General features: G+C 38.0%; 1 protein-coding gene across 1 annotated transcript in view; it reads right to left on the bottom strand.

The window, feature by feature from the left end:
- The window catches only part of atrx (ATRX chromatin remodeler), a 73,146-nt gene that overhangs the window by 51,128 nt on the left and 6,068 nt on the right, over positions 1–15,950 (bottom strand). The window contains exons 7-14 of the mRNA XM_016453235.1: positions 13,051–13,160; positions 12,905–12,972; positions 11,091–12,102; positions 10,178–11,024; positions 5,737–5,803; positions 5,256–5,401; positions 4,031–4,195; positions 3,814–3,940 (exon numbers count right to left, since the gene is read on the bottom strand). Coding sequence (XP_016308721.1) covers positions 3,814–3,940; positions 4,031–4,195; positions 5,256–5,401; positions 5,737–5,803; positions 10,178–11,024; positions 11,091–12,102; positions 12,905–12,972; positions 13,051–13,160 — 2,542 coding nt within the window. The remainder of the gene's footprint in view (positions 1–3,813; positions 3,941–4,030; positions 4,196–5,255; positions 5,402–5,736; positions 5,804–10,177; positions 11,025–11,090; positions 12,103–12,904; positions 12,973–13,050; positions 13,161–15,950) is intronic.

Raw genomic sequence — 15,950 nt, 5'->3', positions numbered from 1 at the left:
TAAACCTGCAGCTCAACAAGGTTTTTGGAGACATGCTCGCTTTCTACACATTCATCTTTCAGTCCAAGTTATGATGCAGGAATGTTCACCTTTCCCGGATTAAGTTTGGAGCTATGGTTTGGAGCGGTGAGGTACGAGGATGTGTGCACATACACACATAAGGAAAGAGAGAGCGCGAGTGTCACACACACACACACGGTCTCTCTGTACAACACTCAAACAGTGGCAAAGTTTTTTTTTTGTTTGTTTTTTTAAATGTCGTGATTTTGAACAGATGTAAACAATGGCAGGAGGCTTAAAAGTATAAACGTGATATAGATAGATAAAGCTAAATTTAATTATTGTACTAAATCCAGAACAGTTCAGTACGTACTTTAGACTGCTATTCCCCGCTCTGTGAAGTAACGTGAGGGAGGAAACTAGTTGACGTTAGCTAGTTAATTAGCCATGTTATCTGCCTCGGTAGCAAGCCAAATAGTATTTATTTCAACACTGAAACAAACGGCGGGTGGGTCTCTGTCTTGATCGGGGGTGAAAGAGGGAGAAATGAAGATGACACAGATATATAGTTTATGTTTGACCTGGAAGTATTTATTTAGCGATCGGCGATAAAACGTCATCTGTACGGAACATCATTGTGTACAATGGTACACAATGTGAACATTGTGAATATGGTTAGTCTACGTTACCCGAAAAATTCCCATAAGACAGACTTCGTCTTTTTTCGATGGAGGAAAAGGTTCCAGGGATTCATCTCCTTCGGTCATCCTACACACAAGTGACTCTGACCGCTAACACCAACCGGAGGAGGAGAGGTCGTGTGACTCGTTACGCTCTTCGCTGACACAACTGAGGGAGTCCTGCACTTTCCGACTTTGACGACACGTAAAAAAACTGCGCATACCGCAGGAACGGTATAACGGAAAATTTTAGTGGTTTTGAAACCGTGACTTTTCCAAACCGCAGTATACCTTGAAACCGGTTATCGTCCCATGCCTAGACCCAGGTGAATTATTTCTTGTGTGGGCACTAAGCAGCTTTTTGTCTCGTATATTTTGAAGCCGAAGCCCTTCAAATGACACACAAGCAGATCTCCACCTGCCACCATGACAGAGCACAGAGAAGGAGATTGTCCAAATAAGCTGACACTCTGAGACCCGCTATTCTCAGCAGTGTTAGAGCCGCTTCAACACATTTGCTGAATACCCTTGGAGCTAACGACAGCCCGGACGGAACGGTCAAAAATTCGAAGGCTGTGCCCTGATAGGCAAACCTGAGGAATTTTCTGTGTGCCGGGTAGATACTTATGTAAATGTAAGCATCCTTCAGATCTACTGATGTAAACCAGTCTCCAGAACGAATAACACTATAATGTTTTTTATTGTGAGCATTTTGAACTTGTACTTTCTGAGGTGCTTGTTGAGGTTCCACAAATCCAGAATGGGACAGAGCCAACACTCCCAACAAGAGAACTTACCCTGACGCTTCTTTGATAGAGGGGGGAACAAGACTCCTGTGCTGTGCAGAGGGGTGTAACAGAGATTCTGTGAGTGGTCTGTTTTCAAATCAAAAGAAGGGTTCCAGCACAGTTTAGGTCGCCAGCCTCTTCCCCCACCCCCGAGGGTTAGCTGGGCGATTCTTAGCCACTGCTGCCGCAAACGAGGCCTTGCCTCTGGGCTGGGGCTGTTTTGGATTAACCTCTGCCTGCATTGACTATTGACTGCTAAGGGGGTGGGGGGTGGACGAGCAGTAGGCTTCCTGGGAAGGCAAGTTTCAAAAGCTTCCCCATCCTTCTTGCGCAGGTCGCACTGCTGACACATATTTTTCACTGCAGCCCCAAAAAGTGTTTTTGGCTCCACTGGGGCATCGAGGAATGAATGCAAACACATCCTATATTTTCAGAAATAATATAAAATAAGAAAAATGCTAAATATTTCTTAGACAAAATGTAGACATTAAGTTTTAGAGTTTAAACATTAAAGGTGACATATGAAAATCTGACTTTTTCCGTGTTTAAAGGAACACTTCACTATTTTTGAAAATAGGCTCATTTTCCAACTCCCCTAGAGTTAAACAGTTGAGTTTTACCGTTTTCTAATTCATTCAGCCGATCTCTGGGTCTGGCGGTAGCACTTTTCGCTGTAGCTTAGCATAGATCATTGAATCTGATTAGACCGTTAACATCTCGCTCAAAAATGACCAAAGAGTTTCTATATTTTTCCTATTTAAAACTTGACTCTTCTGTAGTTACATCGTGTACTAAGACCGACGGAAAATGAAAAGTTGCGAAAAAGTTGCGAAAACTAGCCATATCGGCCTAGAAAATCACAACTTTTCTTTTTCCGTCGGTCTCTATCTAATATAGACATGCGATTTCTTTCCCAGCTGTTCACCTTCACAGTCATAACCGACTGTGTTTGTAACACATATGTGTTTCTAACAAACTTGCGTGTATTTGAGAGTTTAAGCGCAATAAGACATGAAAGAGAACTTATTTTAGTGCTCACATGCCATGTGACATCTGCTTTCTGTGCGCTCAGAAAACACTATATCAGAAGTTTAAACTGATATGGCTTTAAAACGCATAATTTCAACACGACAGACAGGATAATCAAAACCAAACAGATGTTTTGTTTTGGCAGAGTATCTGAGGCACAAGCTGTAAAGGCTCCGCTCTATTCTGGAAAACGGGGAAGGGAGCAGCAGCTCATTTGCATTTAAAGATGCAGGCACAAAAACAGCGTGTTTCTGCTTCCACTCAAGATAGGCATTTTCAAAATGATATAATAAATGATCTGTGGGGTATTTTGAGCTGAAACTTCACATACACATTATGGGCACACCTGAGACTTGTATTACATATTGTAAAAAGGGGCATAATAGGTGCCCTTTAGGTTTTAAAAAATTTGTGTTCACTCAAAAAGTCATGTTCATTCAAAATAAACAGAGCAATTCCAAGAGGGTTCTTGCACAATTGGTGCTCAGGCCCTAATGACTACAAGTATAACAGCAGTGGTAGGCTATTATTACTGGTAAATGTTTTGTAAAAACACAGAAAATAGCAGATTTCAGCCTGTCACCATCATGCAAACAAGAAATATCAAACAAACAGTAGTAGTTATTTACAGGTTTTTGCTTTTCCATTGTTTTTTTGTGTAAACATGCACTTTACCGATGTGTTTGACTGCTGCAAACCTGTTTGACAGGGTCTCGTGTATGAAACAGCATTCTAAAAACATGGTGCTCAAGTTCAACTCGCATCTCATAACCTTGTGTTTTTCCCATTTCTATTTTTCCCATTGTGCTTAGGATTTGCAATATGTTCTACATTACGGTCCTTCATAAAGCGTGTTACACATGAGCAGTTAATCGTAGTTAATAATTGTCAGTGTGTCTAATTGTAACATTTGATAATATTTTTATTCAAAACTGTGATTCCTCAATTTAAAAAAAAATAAAATCAAGACAAACATTACATTCAAATTAATCGATAAGATCTGAAACGCTTAAGATCTGAAAGATCTGATTTTTTTAAAAGCAAAGCCTCAAGTGTAATGTGCACTCTAGCATCATAGCAGGAAGTTTTGGATGCCACTTTATGTTTAGTTCTCAAGTATAGAGAGTCAGGGACTTCTGGGAGTCAACTGTTCAGCAATGTGTCGATAGCTATGCCATCGCTTGAACAATGGATGGTTTTCTAATAGCATTTAAAACGAATGGATGCAAATTCTTTCTAATTAAGTCTGTAAATCAGCACTAAAATGTAATTTCAAAGTTAATAAACTTGAATGAACAAACTGGTGCTATCCTTACCGTGTTTTGCGTTTACTGCTCTTGTCTTCATCGTCGTCTTCACTCACGGCCTCACTGAGCGCTGATGCATCACTGGAGCCCGAGCGCGACTGCTCGAAGTCAGAGTCTGCCGAATCATCGCTGCCCACTATACAAACACACATCAACAAATCCAGTAAACACTTCAGCTCATTCAGTGGAATCGCATGTGTGGCTTTTGTTTAGACTTGACACCGACCTTTCCGCCTGCTTCTCTTTTTGGTTTCTTTCTTTTTTTTAACTGGGGTCTCGTCATCAGAGTCTCCCTCGCTTAGAGTCAACTTCTTCCTCAACAAACGGTGCCTGCGTCCACCTTTCTTCACGTCCACATCTGAGCACGAGTCTGAAGTTTCATCCTCTTCCTCTGCAGGAAACATCAATGCATTATTCATGACAAGAACACTTCTGCATTAAACTGGATTAAATCTGAACTTAGGGCTGCATGCCATATAAAGTTTGTATGATATATCGATTTTTTTTTTAAATAAACGATATGGAATGAGGCAATACCGTTTATATCGATATACAGTAGTTTGACACAAGCGTAACTGAAAAATATCAGAGGACACAGAATGAGCTGTTGCGGGGAAAGTGCATAATCTAGTTTGTCCTAAACATGAGACATGCTTATATTCATTGCTTTAAAATAACTGGTAAGATACAGTTAACACGTATAGTTTAAAGTGGTTGCCCCGTCAGATGCTGACATACATGCTGCTGACAGAGACGCTACTTGCGCTGTTTAGTGCGTTTAAGATGTGCTGTTTTCCTCGGTGCATAACTTACATTTCACAGGTATATGCTCCAGCTGTAAATGTTAGCAAGTCATGGAAATATTTCCATTTTGCTGTCAGGAGTAGATGAGCCTTCTGCAAGTGATTCTCCGCTAAACTTCACAGACTTCAGCGAACAAGCGCCACCGCGCTCATGCATGCCAAACAGACGGAGCGCAATAATTCTGACTAAAATACATTTTGCTAAAATATTTGTAGTTAGACAATAAATGTGTCATGTAGAATTTTAAACCTACAAGTAAGAGTATTTTTTATGATAGCACTGTAAATTGACAAATGAGGTAATCAAAATAGCCTAATACAATTAGTTTGTGCCTTTCGTTTTTAATTTAGTGAATTTCTTTGTTTTTAGATCATAATGTTACAATATTATAATGTAATGTGATTTTCGCACATTACATTTAGCATAGTCTACATGTTTACATTCACTTTATTTATAGACATTGTTTTGTTGGACAACATTGGGTAGGATGTGAAAGAAGAGGAAGAATAAAAGAGATTTTTTTTCTTTAATCCAAATAGAAAAAAAGTAGAAATACAGAGATATATGCCACATATCGCAATTCAACGAAAAAAATGCAGAGATATGATTTGGCCATATCACCCAGTCCTATCTGAACTAGCTCTCACCACTTTCGTCTTGCTTCTTAGCACCATCTTTTCCTTTCTTTGGTGAATCCCCGTCCTCTTTGTCTGCGTTTTCATCATTAGATGAACTGTCAGCTCCAGAGGAATAGTTGGCTTTGATCTGCGCCAGAAGCATCCTCTTGGCAATTCTTTTAGAAGAGACAGAAACAAAATTAGGCCAGAAGCCCAGAATACATCATCTTGTTACTTAAACTTGTGACTGTCCACTCCGAGACATTTTCATGAAGGTAACTACTTTGATTATCAGAATCAGAAACAAGACTGGGGCAGGGAGAAGCTACGAGGTTGAGAGGATTTATGAGTTTTATGAGGTTCCACAGTTAGAGGATTCAATGGAGTTACAAGGTTTAGCTTTTTTAATATTATTCTTTGCTTAAATGTTTGTAAAACCCACAGACGGGGGACATCTTGAGATTAAACAGACATAAAAACAATTCACAGCATGCTACTTGTAAAATCAAACCTATTCTCTGGATCATCGTCATCATCCAGCACCTGGGAGGATTCAGCCTTCAATTCAATTTCATCACCTTCATAAACAAGAAGAAAAAAACAACACTTAAAAGTCATGAAATTCAATAAATGTTTTCCAAAAGGCTAGTTTATAGAACCCTGATGATGAACTTAATGACACTCTATCAGTGTTCAGGAGGTTTCCACCTAATAGTCACCTAAACGTCAGTCGACAAGAGACTCAATCGACCAAATTTTTAATTAGTCGGTTGCAGAAAAATAAAAAATAAAAACTCAACAGAATATAGAGAAGTCATGCAGTCTGTAACTGACACATCGTTAACACAGCTGCTATCTAGTTTTGTTTTAATATAATGAAGCCTAAATGTTACATCACAACCATGGAAACATCTGGATTCGTGTCAAAAGAGAGAGCTACACGAGTCTATATATGCAAGCCATATGTGGGATTTGTATTCTGTTTTGCGATCTGGTCACTCTATTTTTCAAAAGAAAAATTCCTCCACGAGTTATTCTACTGCACTTGGAATCGCTTCTTTCTTTTCTCAAATCTTCACTCACATCTCTCATTGTTGCACGGGATTAGAAACATTTCTTCCTTTCGTTCACTTTTAATTGCTATATTTGCATCCTTTGCACTAGTAAAGCAGAGAAACGCTGTAGGACAGATACCTTTTTACTCGCACGTCAAATTCTATTCAAAACAGTTTCTGCTTGTTAGACTTTGGTAAGGCATGTGAAGTTGTATCTTCTTGTATTTGCTCTTCTGACCTGAAAGCGCAGAGCGGTAAATATGATGTCACATTAAATTGATATCATAAATGAGCGAATAATTGACTAATGGCTTAAATGAATGACTAATAGTTGACTAGCACAATCTTTGCGTTCAGGGTATAAATACATTATATTCCACCTGTTAACTCACTCTTTTTTTTCTCAAGCTAGTCTACTCTATTTTACTTTTTTTTTTTTTTAGCTAAGCGACTACGTCTTTTATTCAAAAGCAGCTTAAATGCTCTCAAGCGTCCCATCAGTGTGTAGCAATGTGTACTGATGTCTCAGTTCAGACACTTGTGTATAGGTCTGTTTTCACATATAGTGTGTGAGCAGGGCATGAGCAGTTCGTTTTCATTTAAGCACCCTTTTAAACAGGAGAGCCACACGGTGTCGCACTCCAGAAGCGGCAGTGAGTACATAGTTTTGATGCTGTGTCTATTTTTGCCCACGGCTGATGCTGAAATCAGCTGGAGACTAAACATCAGGAGACTAGAAAAAAACACGAAAGCAGATCAAAAACATCTGAACTCTAAATGCAAACGCCTGCACGTTGGTGGTCTATGTAAATTATTTACCATTGTGATGCAAAATATTTATAAGTCACTTTGATTCATTTATTTATTATATATATATATATATATATATATATATATGTGTGTATGTATGTGTGTGTGTCACTTATACACCAGTGTAACATGCATTTTTTTTCCCAACAACAATGTGATTTTGACTGGTGCAAACCAGCGGAAAGGAGGTGCGACTTGTTTTCTGGAAAATATGTTACATACATATTTCATAATGATCAAGTTTGTATTAGTCCTCATTTACCCTCTCCAAAAAACATATTAGAATTTTTGTAATTTATTCAATAATTTGTAGAATTTGATACATTTTAGAATTTTAATGTGGTCCCCCTAGCACCGCCTTGTGACCCACCAGTTTGAAATATGCTAATTTTGGCAGGCTGTTAAAAAAAATTGCCAGACAGGAAATGTTGTTCAAGATCAAAGGCAGCATTTAATGGGGATAGTGGTTAATTTACAAGGCTCGAAAATAAGGACTAATTAAGCCCGGGGCCAGCGTGAAAGTCACTCGGGACAGTTGACTAATTTGTCACTGGTCCGATCGGGCCACTGCTGCATCCTCACGAAAGTGTATCATCAGAGAGACGCATCTCCAACAACGCAAGAGCCCAGAATAGTTTCTTTGCGCATCTTCTTGCACTTGAACAGACAAATACAGTCGTGGTCATAATTATTGGCACCCTTGGTAAATATGATCAAAGGCGGCTGTGAAAATAAATCTGCATTGTTAATCACTTTGATCTTTTATTTAAAAAATTCACATAAATCTAACCTTTCATTGGAGAATAAGAATTTAAAATCTAACCTTTCATTGAACTAAAACAATTGAAAATGGGGGAAAATCTCATTATGAAATAAATGTTTTTCTCAAATACACGTTGCACACAATTATTAGCACCCCTAGAAATTCTTATGAGTGAAATATCTGTGAAGTATATTCCCATTCATATTTACAATTTTGAGCATACCAGGGTGATTATGAACATGAAATTATCCAGCCACGGCTTCCTGTTTCACGGGAATATAAATAGGAGGGAAAACAAAGGCCAAATTGATAATTGAGCTTCACAAATTAGTGAAGTGGCTTTAAGAAAAGAGCTAGAGCAGTGAAAATCCCCATTTCCACCACCAGGGCAATAATGAAGAATTTCCAATCAATAGAAAATGTTACAAATCTGCCTGGAAGAGTACGTGTGTCTATAATATCGTCCTAATGCACGCTGAGCAGGAGAGTTTGAGTGGCTAAAGACTCTCCAAGGACCACAGCTGAAGAATTGCAGAAAATAGTTGAGTTTTAGGGTCAGAAAACCTTTGTGGGCCTATATTTCTGCTGGAGGTCCTGGACATCTTGTTTAGACACATGGCATCTTTGATTCTATCAAATATCAACAGATCAAAAATCAAAAAGTGACTGACTCTGTTAGAAATCTTATAATGGGCTACGTTTGGATCTTTCAACCTGACAATAATCCAAAAACAAACCTTAAAAACCACACAAAAATGGGTCACTGGGCACAAAACCAAGTGTCTGCTCTGGCCATTCCAGTTCCCTGAGCTGAACCCTAGAGAAGATGAGTGTGGTGAACTGAAGAGGAGAAGCTGGGAATCTGAAGGGTCTGGAGAGATTCTGGATGAAGGAATGGTCTCTGATCTCTTGTCAGGTGCTCTCTAACCTCATCAGGCATTATAGGAGAAAACTCAGAGCTGTTATTATGCCAAATGGAGGTTTCAAAAAGCATTGAATAAAAGGGTGCTGTTAATTGTGGCCAATGTGTGAGAAAAACATTTATGTCAATGATATTTCCCCCCATTTTAAATTCTTATTCTCCAATGAAAGGTTAGATTTATGTGAATTTTTTAAATCTAAGATCAAAATGATTAACAATGCAGATTTATTTTCACAGCCTTCTTTGATCATATTTACCAAGGGTGCCAATAATTCTGACCACGACTGTACATACAAAGGTATGTCAAAATACCCGTCTTGGCAAGTACCTTTGTAGCTTTAACAATGATTAACCTATATTTAATTTATACAGTGGAGTACAGATGCACCGGTCGACTGGCATTTTTTGTTTTATTTCAGACTATCTCCGTTCCGGATTTGCACACAAACTGCACAGCAAGCATTTTCCAAAATGTAATTTGTGTGGAAATATAACAAAGTGTGTAAACGGCTGTTAACAAGAGACGCTTAAAACTAACACAAAGAGGAGAAAATACTGTAACAGACAGAGCAAGATCACTGTACATGATGCGCGAAATATTGGAAGAAAATCCTGAATATCGAATTGGGGGTTTATAGGAGTTTATCTCTGCGGGGAACTGTTTTCAGTAAAGTTAACATGGCGTTTAATTTTAATCTTGTCTCTGTATAATGCATCTGAAGTAGGGCTGTGCGATTAATCGAAATCGCATTGAAATCGCGATTTGAGACGTTGCGATTTGCGCAATCGCAATATCTGTCAAAAAAAATCGCAATTTGATATTTTCCCCCAAATCGCACAGCCCTAATTTGAAGTAGTGTTAATGTAGCACTGCTTTGTTTACAGCGGTAACCAAGGAAACACTGTATCTGCTGTTCCATGAGCGCCACCTGCTGTCAGAGAGTGAATCTGCGTCTCATTCAGCCCATCTGCAGCTTTTCCTAAAGCATCCTATTTAATCATTTCTATCTTTGTTATTTAGATTCAGTTGTGCTATTGCTTGTAATTTGTTCATTTGTTCTCATTTACGCACTGTTCACTTGTCTTTAATAATGTTTAAACTTTAGGCTATATTTGTTAGGCTTGTAGTTTTTGCTGTAGTATCAAAATTAGAATTGAGAATTGTAAAATTTAACTGGTATCTAAAATGTTGGCGTCATATAAGCTTATTAGAATAAAAGATAACATGGGTCAAAAACAATGATAACAGCAACTTTTTTTTTTTTTTAGGCAGGGCCCGTTGAGCCCTGATTTAGTACTTTTTTCTACCATTTTCTTTTCCCCAATTTGAAATCAATGAGCAATATGCAGCTAATACTTCTGCCATACAATGTAGATTAATTGAACCATTTTGTCAACTGACCTGATGACTGATGGAAACCATCAATACTAGCCATCACAGACTCAAGTATTGGTTTAATCTTCTGCTGATCGCTGTCTTCCTCGGAGTTAGCAGCCTGCTCCTCCTCCTCCTGCTCTTCATCACTGGAGGAAAACTCTTCCTTGGTTTTAGGCTTTTCTTTCTGTGACCTTCGTTTCCTCTCAAATGACATTTTAGGGCCTTTCTTGCCATCTTTACTGGATTCATTCTCTTCCTTTTTGACACCTTTGGATGTTTTTTTCCCACTGCCGACCTTGGACAGGCTTTTCATCTGTTTCTCAAGATCAGAGTTGTGGTCTGAGGAGTCCGATTCTCTGCCCTTCTTTTTTTTGGTGCTCCTTTTCTTTGCTGTTGATGACCGTTCTGAATCTGAGGAGGCCATATCGAGTTTACGCTTTGGCTTCGCTTTTGCTTTCTCAGCAGAGCAGGAAGCTAACTTCTTCTTCTTGGTACCTTTTCCAGAAGCGTTCTCGGGTTCGCTCTCATCAGAGCTGGCCTTCAAGGCAGCCGTCTGCAGGACCTCAGGGACTTCATCTGAGTCTGAATCACACTGCTCCTTGACTGCGTCGCTGCACTCTTCTTTAGCCATTGACGACCTTGGTTTGCGTTTGCTCTTCACCTCCGGTGACTTGCGTAGGGGTGTGGTCTTCATCCTGGGGGAGCGTCTGCTATCTTGAGCCTCCTTTGGCAATGTGTCACAATCCATGTCTTCTGAAGGCGACTGTTCTTTGCTCTTATCTCGTTTTATGGTAATTTTAAGAGGAACAGGTGTTAGTTTGACAACAAGTTTTCTACCCAGTTTTGTCAGGCTCTTATTGGATTCCACAACCTCAGCGTTGGACGTTGATTTCCAATCACTGGAACCAGTCGAGTTGCTCTTATTGGATTCCACAACCTCAGCGATGGACGTTGATTTCCAATCACTGGAACCAGTCGAGTTGCTATCGTCACGGTCTTCTTTCTTTACTGCAAGACTCTCGACCATCTCAAAGAGCTCCTCTGGGACAGACGGTGGAATAGACACGATGTCTTTATCAAGAGACGCTTCACCTGCTGGCACGGAGTTTTCCTCAAAGTCAGGGTTATCTGCCATTTCATGCTCTTTAGCTTCACTTTCTTCAGACTGGTCCCGAGTTTTTTCTGGAGAGGGTGGAAGGCTCTCCTTCATTTCAACATCAGCTGAGCTACTTTCCTGTTGGGTTTCATCTTGGTCCTTGGCGGTGCAATCCAAACCATCTTCTCTGACAGGAGCAGGGTCAGCGTGGTACGAGTTAACACTGGTATGATCTGCAGTTTGACTGTGTCTTTGCTCCTCTCCGTTTTGAAACTTGAGGCCTTTCGATTCAAATTCTTTTTCAAGTGATTCCTCCAGAGCCACGTGGGCCTTTTTCAGATCAGCCAAAACCGATTTGAAGGCGTTTAAGTGTCTATTACTTACCGCACTAACTTCACGGCCTTTTGACGTGTGCTGGAGGAATTGTACAAAAGTACGATTCAAACTGTTTGTGGTCTCGATTAGTTTTTTGGTCTTCTTGACAAGCTCTTTCGGAACCGTCAACGTCTTACAGGAAAAGGATAACGTCCCCGCTCCGTCGGAGGCATAATCCTGTCCATTTACAGCAGTTTTTTCTCGTTTGCTATGCTTGTGTTTACGATCTTCACGCTTCGTCTTGTCACCGTCTCCCTTGGGCTTTCTGCAAGATGATTCCAGATTGAGCAAAACTTTCTCACAGGTTTTAACAAAGTCTTGCAGTGGCTCTGGGCGGCACACAAAGCAGTGCCATTTGCTTTCTTCATTCATGATTTCAGACAGTTCTTTTCGTCCAAGGTTCCTCAAAATGCATTTTTTGCAGAAGGCATTGCTGCAGTAGTCACAGCAAATCAGATTACCACCCTCTGCACACCACCTGAAAGAGAAAAAACATCCCATCATTAAATTCATTTGGGTAAAAATGGAATTGTGTTGTCCAAGGACTTAAAAAAACTAGCAGGAATTTCAAGCTAATAGATAATATATAATAATACTATTTCACAGAAGAAAAAAAAATTTACAAAAAGAGCAAAATTACAAAAAGTACAGACACTAAAGTCATGACAGCAGTGTTTGAGTAAGTGCAGTGAACACAGCCATTTCATTGTTTGTTTTTTTGTGTGTCAAATTTCTGATTGTTAACTTGATACTAGTTATAAACCTGAAAACATTATATACCTAATCTTTATCTTTGTTCTGCTGTTTTTATTTGTTTGATTACTTGCAATATATTTCTTTATTATATTACTGACTGTTTACTTGAACACTTGCATGAAAACTTTAAGCAATGATATTTTTTTGGTGATGGAATTGACTGCTCTTTTTCAACATTTGGGATAAATAGTATTAGTAGCCATAAAAAAAAAAAATTGTAATATGACAATGGCTACAGCCCAAACAAAGACTTCTGACCAGTGTTCAAAACATGGAGAGAATTACTTTTTCATCAAATACAGGGATGGAAAAATATTTGCAATACTGGGAAAAAAAATGGAACTTCATGTGTATTGACCACTGTGTGATTATCAGTATAACTTATGTATGGATGCTTAGGTGACCAAATGATTGTTCAATTTGTATTTGTTTGGTTTTTAATAGCCACATATTTTTATCGCTACATCCCTAGTTGGTATCATCACAGCTGTAGTGTTATAAATAAATAAATGTTCTGCACCAACCTGCATTGCTCATCCATTCCTTCTTCATCCTTGCTGATATCGTCACTCATATAATATCTGAAACATGACTGTAAGAAAAAGGCATGCATGTTAATGACCGAGATACAAGCACGTAATTGGCTGTAACAAGTTACTCTGGTTTCTACCTTGCAGATAAGAACATGTAGTGCAGGATGCTGAAAGATCGAATCCTTCTGAAAATGATTGACTTGCTGTCCACATGCTGTGCAATTAAAAATCTCCTGGAGCTGCTCGTCTGTGAGAGATTAAAATATAAATGAAGATAATAAAACAATCATACTGCAACGCTAAGACTCTTTTAATATTTGAGCAGTTTCAGCCTCTACACTTGAAACACCCAGTTTACTTCATGAGCACTCGACTGACAGTGCTGGGTAGATTACTTACAAATTGTAGTCTGTTACTGATTCCAAATTACACGACAAAAATTATAGTTAGTAACGTAATCCATTACATTGCACATTTCAGGTAATATAATCAGACTGATTTTGATTACTTTTGACCTAACTGGTTTATCACATTGATTTAAATAGTATAATCTTATACAATATTGACATAGAAAAAAACTAAGAGAAAGAAAGTATATTCCATTCGTTGTTATTAACAACATGAAGTGCATTAACCCTTTAACGTGCATTGTAACAGCACGGTCAACCTTTTTTCGTGATCAAATTACTGTAATTAAAACTTGCCAAACCCCATTTTTGGCTGTTTGTAAATTGCCTACCGTAAATATATCAAAACTTCATTTTTGATTAGTAATATGCATTGCTAAGAACTTCATCTGGACAACTTTAAAGGCGATTTTCTCAATATTTTGATTTTTTTTGCTCCCTCAGATTCCAGATTTTCAAATAGTTGTATCTCGGCCAAATATTGTCCTATCCTAACAACCATACATCAATGGAAAGCTTATTTATTCAGCTTTCAGGTTTTCAATTTCAAGAAATTGACCCTTATTGGTTTTGTCGTCCAGGGTCACAAATTACGTCAAAGTTTCCCAAACTGGGGTTCATGAAGGAAATGCAGGGGAAATGTATTAATTAATTAAATTCTAAAAATGTTAAATTAAAATAAATCTTTTTAAAATTACAACAATCAAAATAAAACGATAAATAAATAAGTAACTGTAGTCTGATTATGAATATTTTAAATTGTAATATAATCTAATTTCTAGTACATAATTTTTGGAACCTGATTACGTAATCCAGATCACATGTTACCCAGCTCTGTCGACTGATGATCAGGTCAGTGTAATCAGGTCTGTTAGACTAGACGTGCCTTTTGGACATATGTCAGGACAGTTTTTGTCTAAAACCGTGATAAAAACAGTATTTGACCTGCCCACTTACATCTATTAAATCTCAGTGGGAGGAGAACACAGAAAAAAATATTCCAGATGAACAGTGGGAAGAAATCCTACGCCGAGTGCACTCTTTATCCTTTTGTGCCAGACATGGTCTGATTCAGTGTAAAATTCTTCACCGCACTCTCTGGACCAAAGTTAGACTTTCAAAAATATATATCCCACATGTGGCTGTTGTCATCAGGCCCATGCAACTACTGCGCACATGTTTTGGTCCTGTCCATCTCTACAGAAATATTGGTCCCAGATCTTTAAAACATTATCTGAAGTTCTTAAACATCAAATAAGCCTCTGGCTTTCACAGCTTTATTTGGTACCCTCCCCCCGTCTCTTGCTATGCCCAAATATCAGTCTGATTTTGTAGCCTTTGTCACACTTTTGGCAAGATGTTTAACTGGAAATTGCCTGTACCTCCTACTTATTCTTTATGGATTAAATATATTTTCCGTTTAATTAAACTAGAATAAAATCAGACACACAATGATGGGATCTTCTGATAATTTCTATTAAATTTGGGGACCCTTCCCAGATTGTGTAGGAAATTGAAAGACCCTCAATCACCCAAGTATACATCTCCTTCCCTCCTCCAGTATATAGACTAGTGTTATACTTTAGGGATACGTCGGCTGTGTTTAGAAGCTTTAGCATCTTTTTGCACCTATGATTTTAATTTGTGTAGGTGTTTTTTTTTTTATTATTATTATTTACGGTTGTTGTTTTGTTGTATATCATAGGTACCAATATTGATCATTTATGTTCTCCTCCCTTTTTATTCTTACATTATGTGAAATGCTTTCTAAGCTCTTTATCTTTCTTCACTATACACTTTGTTGTGTTGCTATTTGTCAAATGAACCCTTTTATTAACTAGAGATATACATGGAGGTCATACAAGTATATGTACACTACCGCTCAAAAGTTTGGGAACAGTAAGACTTGTAATGTTTTCTAAAGAAGTCTCTTCTGCTCATCAAGGCTGCATTTATTTGATCAAAAATACAGAAAAAAACGTAATCTTGCAAAATGTTATTACAATATAAAATAATGGTTTCTATTTTAATATACTTTAAAATATAATTTATTTGTGATCAAAGCTGAATTTCTATCAACTATTACTCCAGTATAAAGTGTCACATGATCCTTCAGAAATCATTCTAATATGCTGATTCTATTTTAAATAAATGCTCTTCTTTTTAACTTTTTATTCATCAAAGAATCCTGAAAAAATATCACTGGCTCCAAAAAAATATTAAGCAGCACAACAGTTTCCAACATTGATAATAAATAGGGATGCACCGATACCACTTTTTCCAGTACTCGCCCGATACCGATACTTTTATTTTTGGTACTTGCCGATACCGAGTACCAATACCGATATTTTTATTGCATTTGTACATTTTTTAAATATTGGGTACAGAAACCAAAAGGGTATGTATAATGTTAGTTGGTTAACTTCATTTATCAAATAGATAAAGTCAAACCAAAATTTATTCAGACACCTTCAACATTTCTCACATTATCACAGTTTATTCGCTATAGTTTAGAAAATGGTAATAAAATATGACAAGAACTCAGAGGTAAACTGTGTCAGAACAAATTCAGCTTGATAATGTTAGATAACTTTGATAGAAAGGTATGTAATGGATTACAATCAACCAAA

This window comes from Sinocyclocheilus anshuiensis, unplaced genomic scaffold, assembly GCF_001515605.1.
Source record: "Sinocyclocheilus anshuiensis isolate Anshui unplaced genomic scaffold, SAMN03320099.WGS_v1.1 scaffold836, whole genome shotgun sequence".
Classification (NCBI taxonomy): Eukaryota; Metazoa; Chordata; class Actinopteri; order Cypriniformes; family Cyprinidae; genus Sinocyclocheilus; species Sinocyclocheilus anshuiensis.
Note: the sequence above shows the minus strand (reverse complement) of the source record. Positions and strands in the feature narration are given on the sequence as shown.